Source organism: Haliotis cracherodii, unplaced genomic scaffold (genome assembly GCF_022045235.1).
Source record: "Haliotis cracherodii isolate W230 unplaced genomic scaffold, xgHalCrac1.p SCAF_11, whole genome shotgun sequence".
Classification (NCBI taxonomy): Eukaryota; Metazoa; Mollusca; class Gastropoda; order Lepetellida; family Haliotidae; genus Haliotis; species Haliotis cracherodii.
The window spans coordinates 23026835-23037803 of NW_027266266.1; the positions used below are offsets into that span (position 1 = coordinate 23026835).

At 36.5% G+C, this 10969-nt stretch overlaps 1 protein-coding gene across 1 annotated transcript; it reads left to right on the forward strand.

Moving 5' to 3' along the window:
- Window positions 1-3708: 3708 nt before the first annotated feature.
- LOC139454950 (uncharacterized) lies at window positions 3709-10631 on the forward strand. Its single transcript, XM_071236546.1, is given in 7 exon segments — window positions 3709-3772; window positions 3983-4060; window positions 5350-5427; window positions 6825-6877; window positions 8155-8202; window positions 9314-9544; window positions 9546-10631. Coding segments are annotated over 7 exon segments (1638 nt in total).
- The last annotated feature ends 338 nt before the right edge of the window (window positions 10632-10969 follow it).

Consider the following 10969-nt stretch of genomic DNA (forward strand, 5'->3'; position numbering starts at 1 on the left):
TACATAATTTTCGAAACAGATAATTACGTTTTTTCCTAAGTTATCACTAATTTGTGACATATATACGGACAAAAATTACCTCAGAGGATAATCTTCTCTGGGGGGTTTAAGAGGATTAAAATGATTCCAGCTAACATCAAGCACTGTAATAAAATATTGAAATCATAGCATACTTTCTTAACATTCCAATGAAAAGAATAGTGACTAAGAAACCAAATTATATTCATCTCCGATACTATGCCCTCATCAGCACACACACACACACACACACACACACACACACACACACACACACACACACACACACACACAAACGCACACGCACATGCACACATAGGTATGTATGTATGTATGTGGGTGTATATCAAGGTATGTGTGTTAATGTATGTATGTATGTATGTATGTATGTATGTATGTATGTATGTATGTATGTATGTATGTATGTATGTATGTATGTATGCCAGTAAATACGACCTCTATATGCCATTTGTATCAGATCTATGACTGCATTTCTACATATAGTTCCAAGTGAAAGATGAGTGACACTACTTTGTGAGAGGTCCCACAAAAATGCTGATATGAACAATTAAAGGTTATACAAAATGTAACAGATGAACAAAGTAAGATATTTTAAAAGATAAAATAGAAACACAAACCTGTAGATATACGAATTAGAATGTAGCAAATACATTAGATAAACGTATCTTCTACGTAGATAAAAATATGTCCAACGAAGACATAAGTATATTCTTCGTAGATAATACGTATTTCATTTTTTATCACTAATTTGAGACGGACAATAATCCCCTGAAAGCATAACCTCCTCTGGGGGTTTAAGAGGATTAGTGAGTGAGTGAGTTAATATTTAACGTCACATCGGCAATATTGCAGCCATATCGTGACGAGATAAATTAAGAGGATTAAAGTACCTAATGGTATCTTGGGTACTTTTTGTCCATCTGCCAATAGCCACATGTAGTTAGTGGCATGATTCACCAAGGTAAATTATCTGGACGCCCTGACTGTGATAGTTATGAATGGTTCGGAGATAATGTGACCTCATAGACGGGATGGAATATTTTCCCCTGGAAAGTGCTCGGTCAAAATCTCTTGGAGAGCAATAGTTAGTGCAGTCCGGGAAACATTAATTCATTAATCTTTAATTCCTCCCAAATTCTACTACAAGTCATGGTTACCTTCTGCTCATAAAACTTGTACACTATTCGCCTAATCACCCTGTATCAAAGCTGTCTAATATCCTTTTACGCCCCCGTTTTGTTTTTGAGACCACCCCTATACCTGTTTTGTTTTCGTATCATACCACAGACTTGATGGTATGAATTGAAAACACCATAGCTTGGGCAGTTCGGTAATTTGCCCTATCTCAATTAATAAATGGTTTCCCTCTATCTCTCTAAAGTGTAAAGAACTTGTGTGCATTTTCAAGCACAGACTCCATATCGTGTACCTTGGTTATGGCAAGTATGCAAGTGTAATGTAACATGCATCATGGGAGCAATGTTAACAAACAAAATGCAGCGTCCTTTTGTCATTTTAGAAGATGCACATCTAGAATTTTCTCAAAATGATTTTTGTGTGTGGAGTAGATGTTTTATGAAGACTACATTATTATGATTGTAACGGAGTCACGTGCACATATTTATTTCTATAGTCCGTTTCAGACTGCCATCAATGGACTTAGAATAAATGTGAACTTCCTGTTTTCGTTCGAATTTGTCGCCTGTAAACTTGTGGATATGCCTCCTTGTGACTGAAATACTTCAAACCACATGTAGGGCGATCGGTAGTTACTCGATATGTCATTAACAACAGTCTGTCAAAAATGATATCCCTTTTTAACAGGCAAAAAGCAGTTTTCAAGCATTTCCGACAGTACTTTAGTACCTGGATCAGGGGTAGACACTGACATATTTAGTCCACTAGTCCTCTTTAATACTGTATATAAGATTTTATTAAAGAAGTTGTTATCCATAAAAAATTGTGTCTATCTTGTCATCCGCCAACTTCTAAGTAATGCCTATCAAACAAGTTAAGGACTACAGAACTAGTGCCAATTTGTAACGCTGTGGATAATTGCAGTATATAAATGTATAATATATTAATAATTAACAAACCATGTCAAATATTTTATGTTGTTATTGTTTCACTTTATATAACAAATAATAAATCAACTGTTGACATGTATTCGTGATTTAATAATAATATTTTAGTTACCCTATATTCGTGATACGAATCGTATTCGCCTCATAGTGTATTCCTTGCAGCCCTAGTTAATATACCTCTGAATCTAAGAAGCAAAGAACAAAACAAAGGGTGAACCCTGGACAGCCTTTGCCCAAAACAGAATATTTGTGAGAACATATAGCCAATTTCATATTAGTGTCATTTGGTAACCTTGGACAGTGGTTTAGAGGTAGACTTTCTAATGTTTTATAAATTCAGCCACTTCAAAAATAAATTCTTATTTTGTTTATTGAAACTTATGACACTACACTATGATCTGACCATAATGTTTCTTTTCACTCACCTTGAATTTAGAGTGGGTGAGTGGGTGGGTTTGATTTTACGCCGCTTTTAGCAATATTCCAGCAATATCATGGCGGGGAACACCAGAAATGGGCTTCACACATTGTACCCATGACGGGAATCGAACCCGGGTCTTCGGCGTGACGAGCGAAAGCTTTAACCACTAGGCTACCCGACCGCCCCCTTGAATTTAGAAGCCTACCGGTACACATGATCTTCTTTGGACAAACCGGTATCAAGTTTGATATTTTAGGTTTTCTTTGATGTGTGATAGAATGACTGTTGTTTATGTGTTTCAGGGAACACCAATGATATTATATGGCAGTTCGAGTGATGGTATGTACCTCTGCTCATTGCTGAAGCAATAATAATAATACCAATATCCAATAAGGAGAGAAACATTAGCGTTTTCAGAATTGTTTATCCACACTGTAAGAAGCACAGAAGTGCACTCTCTTGCTACATGATACAACGGGTGACGTCACATGTTTGTAAATAATAACTAATTCTAAAATTGCATTTTGTTTCAAATAAGAAAGAAAGCGATTTTTGCGTGTACACTTCCCCTTTAAAGCGTTATCCTGGACGTCTGTAGACCTTTGCATGACCATCAGAGCTGTCCAGATGAAACCTGGACTGTGAACAGCTTACTGTTCCAGTCTTATCTTCTAAACCTCAGGTGCTGTCTACACCAAGCTAGGCATGCAAAATTGGCCGGATGTTGTACTTACTCAACCAGTTGCATACGGTTCTGCCACTAATTGGTCTCAATCCAGGAATTGCCCAAGCTGTTAATGAGGCAGTTTGGTATTGATTCTGTAGATGCAAAAACCGACTATGGTTGTCTTGTTGATGTGAAGTCACACGTGAGAGACTGGCCCATGGCAAGTCATGGACGTTGCCCAGCTGTAGTTAATGTCTCCAAGGAGATGTAATTATGTTTCAATGAACATTAAAATGTTTGGCAACTTTGTTTTGTACCATTCCTGTTGGCATACCCTTAGCGTGTAGACATTTAAGGTTATGTACGGTTAATCAGAAGTGTTTTTATGTGAACCTGATACCTACATTAAAAAGCCGCTTGTGTGAGTATCCAATCGCAACAGTCAGTGTGAGCTTATGCCATGGTGTTTTTCTTCTAATGCAGAGGAACAACTAGTCATGCATGATGTGGAATTGGAGGAGTGGACAGAGAAATCCGTTAGCTCAAGTACAAGAGGCTCAGGTCAGTTGGTTGCCATCAGCAAAGAATGGTATGAGTAACTTCATCAATGTAAGTTTATGTTATCGATATGTAAAGCTGTTACTAGCACTGAAAACATCTTATTGATGACAGGCAATAACCTCCTTATAATGCCAGAAGTAGGTAACTGTGACTAAATTTCTATGAAATGCATATGCTATTAAGCACTTGCTGTTTCTCTTCTTAATGCAGAGGAACAACTAATCACGCATGATGTGGAATTGGAGGAGTGGACAGAGAAATCCGTTAGCTCAAGTACAAGAGGCTCAGGTCCGTTGGTTGCCATCAGCAAAGAATGGTATGAGTGACTTCATCAATGTAAGTTTATGTTACTGGCCTCAATCTGTTGATCTGTCCAGCATTAACTTGACCACTGTCATCAGCCGTTTGGTTTTGAACCAAACTATGCTTGGACATCTCTGAGATAACATATTATGTATAATTCCTGCAAATACAATACCTCCATTCAAAATCATTGCTAAAATCCTGTGTTTCGGCTGTCATGAAAGAATAATAATCTTCAGATTTTCAACAGGGGTCCTTTGTAGGCAATTTAACCTTTTGTACCATTTTGTCTACTAGGTATACAGTAAAGACTACTACTCAATCATCGATTGTTTGCTTATCAAAAGATATATTTGTTTTATTTAGAGAAAATAAGTGATTGATTGATATGAGAGGCCGGATTGTCAATGTAAATAAGTAGAGCAGTAACCAGCGGTAGATTGAAGAAAGGGGTCACTTATTCAAACCATACACAAGTTAAATTTGTTTCAGAGATCGAGCAGTAGTGACAAAACTCAGTTCAAACACTTTCTTCCATACTTTCAATGTGTGAAGGTCATGTCAAATGTCAAGGTTTCTCCGTTTGTTTGCACCACACCAATGGTTGCGGTTTTGGCCACATGATAAGCATCTGAGACATGCTTTGGACTTTGCCATCATATTCATTAAGCTGACGTGTAATGATATACTGTTCAAAGCAGCATTAAGAACCAAAGTCTCTCACTCAAATGTCAAGGTCAAGTGCACATTGAAAGACTTCCAAACTATAATTCAGACAGTATTTACAGTATGTAACAGTAGCTTTACATTTGTAACACTGCATAAGCTTTCAGTTTAACCTTTCCTGGAAGGTTATGGTTGAGTTTGAAGGTCAAGGTCATATCACTGCAGGTGTTTTTAACTTTCCTGTTAGTGTAATATAAGCTTAGAACGTTTTGCTTTGTTACTGCAAAATTCATGTCTTTTCTTCAATTTACAAGTGATACTTAATGCAGAGATGCATGCCCAAAAAGGAAGCGAAGTCTCAGAGAAAGGTCAGTAGATTACTGTCACCAAAAATTGTGAATGTTTGACTTTTGACACCTTGTCACAGTCAGTGTGAGCTTATGTCATGGTTTATTGTCTATCAATATGTAAAGCTGTTACTAACACTGAAAACATCTTATTGATGACAGGCAATAACCTCTTTATAATGCCAGAATTAGGTAACTGTGACTAAATTTCTATGAAATGCATATGCTATTAAGCACTTGCTGTTTTTCTTCTTAATGCAGAGGAACAACTAATCATGCATGATGTGGAATTGGAGGAGTGGACAGAGAAATCCGTTAGCTCAAGTACAAGAGGCTCAGGTCAGTTGGTTGCCATCAGCAAAGAATGGTATGAGTGCCTCAATCTGTTGATCTGTCCAGCATTAACTTGACTACTGTCATAAGCCGTTTGGTTTTGAACCAAACTGTACTTGGACATCTCTGAACAAATTCATTATGTATAATTCCTGCAAATACAATACCTCCATTCAAAATCATTGCTAAAATCCTGTGTGGGGGCTGTCATGAAAGAATAATAATCTTCAGATTTTCAACAGGGGTCCTTTGTAGTCAATTTAACCTTTTGTACCATATTGTCTACTAGGTATACAGTAAAGACTACTACTCAATCATCGATTGTTTGCTTATCAAAAGATATATTTGTTTTATTTAGAGAAAATAAGTGATTGATTGATATGAGAGGCCGGATTGTCAATGTAAATATGCAGAGCAGTAGCCAGTGGTAAATTGAAGAAAGGGGTCACTTATTCAAACCATACACAAGTTAAATTTGTTTCAGAGCTCGAGCAGTAGTGAACAAACTCAGTTCAAACACTTTCTTCCATACTTTCAATGTGTGAAGGTCATGTCAAATGTCAAGGTTTCTCCGTTTGTTTGCACCACACCAATGGTTGCGGTTTTGGCCACACGATAAGCATCTGAGACATGCTTTGGACTTTGCCGTCATATTCATTAAGCTGACGTGTAATGATATACTGTTCAAAGCAGCATTAAGAACCAAAGTCTCTCACTCAAATGTCAAGGTCATGTGCACATTGAAAGACTTCCAAACTATAATTCAGACAGTATTTACAGTATGTAACAGTAGCTTTACATTTGTAACACTGCATAAGCTTTCAGTTTAACCTTTCCTGGAAGGTTATGGTTGAGTTTAAAGGTCAAGGTCATATCACTGCAGGTGTTTTTAACTTTCCTTTTAGTGTAATATAAGCTTAGAACGTTTTGCTTTGTTACTGCAAAATTCATGTCTTTTCTTCAATTTACAAGTGATACTTAATGCAGAGATGCATGCCCAAAAAGGAAGCGAAGTCTCAGAGAAAGGTCAGTAGATTACTGTCACCAAAAATTGTGAATGTTTGACTTTTGACACCTTGTCACAGTCAGTGTGAGCTTATGTCATGGTACATTGTCTATCGATATGTAAAGCTGTTACTAGCACTGAAAACATCTTATTGATGACAGGCAATAACCTCCTTATAATGCCAGAAGTAGATCATTGTTCTTATATAAACTATTAAATTTGGAGGCACAGGACTTTGTTTCATATTTGTTTTCCTTAATGTTGATGTGGAAGTGTTGTCATTAAACCTGAAGTGTAAATACATCCTAACTATGGTGCTTCTGTTTCTATAAGTCGTTGCAAACACTTTCTAGTGTTTAAAATGAAATGATATTTTGCTCCTCTTTTTTATTTCAAGGAGACCTTTCAGTGGACCCACCCTTTGATGCAGTCAAGCAGAAAAAACATCAGGTATGGTGCTTTACAATTCATCTTCATTATGTTATTGTGTGCTATATATTCCACTGTGTTACACTTGGAAACACTTTGTTACTTAGGTATATGTAAAATAACCTGTAACTGAGACTTTACAGACTTTATTGTTTACAACTTTCTGCCTGCCAAAATGCTTTCGTAGGTTGAAATAAGAATAAGATATATACATGTGTGTAGCTATATTCATTTTCCATTTTCTTTGGCATGAACAAGATCAGTTTAGTTAAAAAAAATACATTTTCCTCAATGTTTGAAATTAAGCATGGAAGTCACGGGATCTTTGTCATTAGATTCATGTTAAAAGTTAATGCTATAAATGAAGATCCCAAAGAAGAAATTAGAGAATAGAGAATAGAAACACAATACATTTTTTTTTTAGTTGTGATGGAATGTGTTGCTTTGTGGTTTCTCTGTATTTTCTTGCAGGTGGCATTCACAATATTGTTTGGTAACATATTTGCTTTCTATGAATCAATCAATAACAATGACATGATTGTCAAAGAATGATTTCTTTGATTTGTAATATGTTTTGGTAACCGTGAACATTTTTGGGTTACACATGTAGTGTCTACAAACAAAGACAGGGGTTTATTATCAAGTGTTTATCATGGTGTGATTACCAATTTGTGATTTTTTACCATAATCATTGGTATCGGCTTTTTCGTATACATGGAAACACAAGATACCAATCTAACACACCGTTAAGTCAGAAGTCAGATTAGCATTTAGAAACTGGTTAGTGTGTATTTTCTGTAAGATCATATTTGACAAATAAGTCATGTTGTAGTACAAATACACAATATTTCAGAGGTATTTTTTATGATTATTGTATGTACAAGAATTTTTAAATGTATTGTGATATTTATTACTCATAAATGTATAGATAGCATGAGTTTACCAAATTGAAACGTTAACCCAAATGAGAGTTTGAGCAGAGAAGGTTACTCAATTAAGAATATACAACTACAACTACTACTACTACTACAGCTACTGATACTATTACTACAGCTACTACTACAGCTACTGATACTATTATTACAGCTACTACTAATATGTAACTACAACTACTGCTATAACCCTGCAGCTGTACTATGGATTAAGGAAAATTCCTGACTGACTGTCTAGCCTGTGTGTCCCAAACCACAGTATGTATGCAAGTCTGCACATCATCCCTATCTCTTTTGTGCAGATGCCCAATAGTGTCCCTCTTGCCATGCTTACGATGTGCATGTATTAACAATTTGATGATTCAGGAGGATGCCAGTGATGCTGGAGGATGCTCAAAGACAACTTCAAAGAAAGTATGTAATGAAAGTTTATCTCAGGCATTGAAGCAAGTTCCAAGTAAAAGTTGAAATGGTTTCTTGTTTTGCGCCACAAAGTCATATGTGGAGAAACCTATTTAAGTTAGTGTAAATAGAAGTGTGTGAAAGTATTTTGTGATATTTGGCACTGAAAGTATTATTATTTTTTGCTTTCTTTTTGGACTTCAGTTAAATGAAGTGGGGAAATGAATTCTTTTGGAACCTTACTTGCATAAATATGATATAAATGGTTTGCTTATACAGTTCCAACATAGTTCGATAATAATATTGCTTTGAAATTTGATATGCAATGATAATAGGTTGCAGAGTTTCTTTGTAAGAGGGACAAAGAAGCATGATAGATATGATATATATGATATAATGCAGTGTTTTCTATTTTATAAACTGCTGCAAATCAATGCAGAAATGTGTCCCATTTGTATCTGGAAATAATGGAGGTTATTTTGGAAACAATAAAATGAATCACTTGACACAGATCCAGTACAATGTAATTTATCATTCAGACAAGTGTTTCTTAAGTAAGCAGGTTAGGTCTGCTTACAGTGTATCATGTGGTTATCAAAGTGAGGTCAGATGCCAACCATGTACAATGGCATCTTAGTTCTTGGCAATTATGTAAAACTTTGCTCATGTAAGGAGCAAAAATGTTCCGTTCATTCTCCAAGGTATTGTGCTTACTTAATATGTCTTCTTGAAGTTGAGCTCTACGGCCACATTTTGTTTTCTAACAGATGTTAGAGATTATAAAGATGATCGCTAGTATTTGATCTCTTTAATACATTCTTTTGGGTGTCCTTCGCATAAGGTCAAGGCCACGAGAGTAAATATGAGTAAACACTAGGCATGTCTAGTTTGTGTAAAATATCAGTCATTTTGAAGGTCATTCACTCATGAAATTACTTGTGAAGAGTTTGATTTTGGGTGTGTCGTTAGTATGTTACTGGGGTCAGTGGCTTAGCCTAGTGGTTAAAACGTCCGCTCGTTACACCAAACGTCTGGGTTGATTACCCACTTGGATACAATGTACAATGACATATTGTTGGTTGGGTTTTTTACAGTACAATGTGTATGAGATTTACTTTCTCAGAAACCTGACAGATTCTGCACATACTGCAAGAAGATTGTGAACGGGGGAAAACCTGACAGTTTCTGCACATACTGCAAGAAGATTGTGAACGGGGGAAAACCTGACAGATTCTGCACATACTGCAAGAAGATTGTGAACGGGGGAAAACTAAATAGACACATCTTAAGACAGCACCATATGAATGATGAAGTGAAGGTTACTTTGACCAAAAGTAAAAAGTAACGCACCAATTCTTTTTTACCAGAAACGGAGAGAGGGAATGGTAGAATACAATTTAGAACTGTTCAAAAATCAAAAAGAAGAAGAAATCCTTCTGATGAGGGAAAGAAAACCGAAACATGAAGACTCATTGAAAATGTGTAGTAGGTTTAACTGTTTTCTCTCAAATAGAACTTTTTATCGCCATAGAAAAACATACGATACCAACACAGCAGATCCAGTATCCCCTAAATTTTTAGTTCCAATCAATCGGCACAAAGATCAGGAGTTTCATGAACAAATTTTACAGAAATTTAGGGACTCAGAAGTTGGCAAGCTCTGCCAGTCTGATGAATTAATACAGCAAGTCGGGTACAGACACTTCAGCTTAAGAAAATCAGAAACTTCGAAAAGAGAAGAAATACGAAAATGTGTCGGGACAGAAACGAGAGAGCTGGCCCGTCTTTTTATCAAATTTCGAAACCTGAGTGTTGATTATGTTTCAAAAGAAGACATGTTCTTGAGAAAAAAATTGCCAACGCTAAGGGAAGCCATCAATAAACAAGCTGAAGGAGACAATGGAAAAGAAAAGCATGGATTGAAGCTCAATCTCAATGCTATCCTGCAAAGAAGCATAAAATCACAGAAGGGCATGTATACAGAAAATATGCAGGATAAAAAATTTAAGGAATTGGAGAAATTTCAAATTGCTTATGCGTTTCGAGCACCAGAATTTTTTTCGGAATCAAGGTATCATCAAATATCCAATTCCCTAGATAAAGCCAGGAGGCCAGGCAACCTGCCCGATGAAGAATCTTTGAAGATTCTGAGGGATTTTATGGCAAAGGAAGTGTTGCGGCTTTGCGAACTAAAGCAATTCCCGCAACCTTGCTATGCCTGGCTTAGATCCCTTGTGGTAGCTCGCCTCACCCTTTATAATGGCAGACGTGGGGATGATCCATCCCGAATGTCGATAAAGGAATGGGACGAGGCAATGGATGGAGTGTGGGTCCCTTCATACCAAATAGAAGAAATTCACGATGAGGCAGAAAGATACCTAATTGGCCAATTCAGATTGGCGTACCTACATGGTAATTCCTATAGTAAAGTGAAACAATAGTTATCTTTGTTAATAATAATAAACATACTACCTTAATTACATTATTGCCATAATATTGTATTTTGGCTGTCAAAACTCCAACTAAATCTTCAGAAGTCCTATTCAGTGCCTGCTATCCATAATATGATAGTTGTACCTGTCTTAGCACAAAGTTGCCCACAACTCTTTCTGATGCCCCAAGCAGTAAATCTCACTTCTTTCCTGCTTCAATACCTGCTAACTAGGTGTAGATTAGTTCTTCCCAGCGGGGAAGTATACGGGAAACGATAATTTTGTGGCATGTATGTCGACATGTTGGTTTATTTGAAATTTCAAGCCACGCACTTACGGAAACAAAT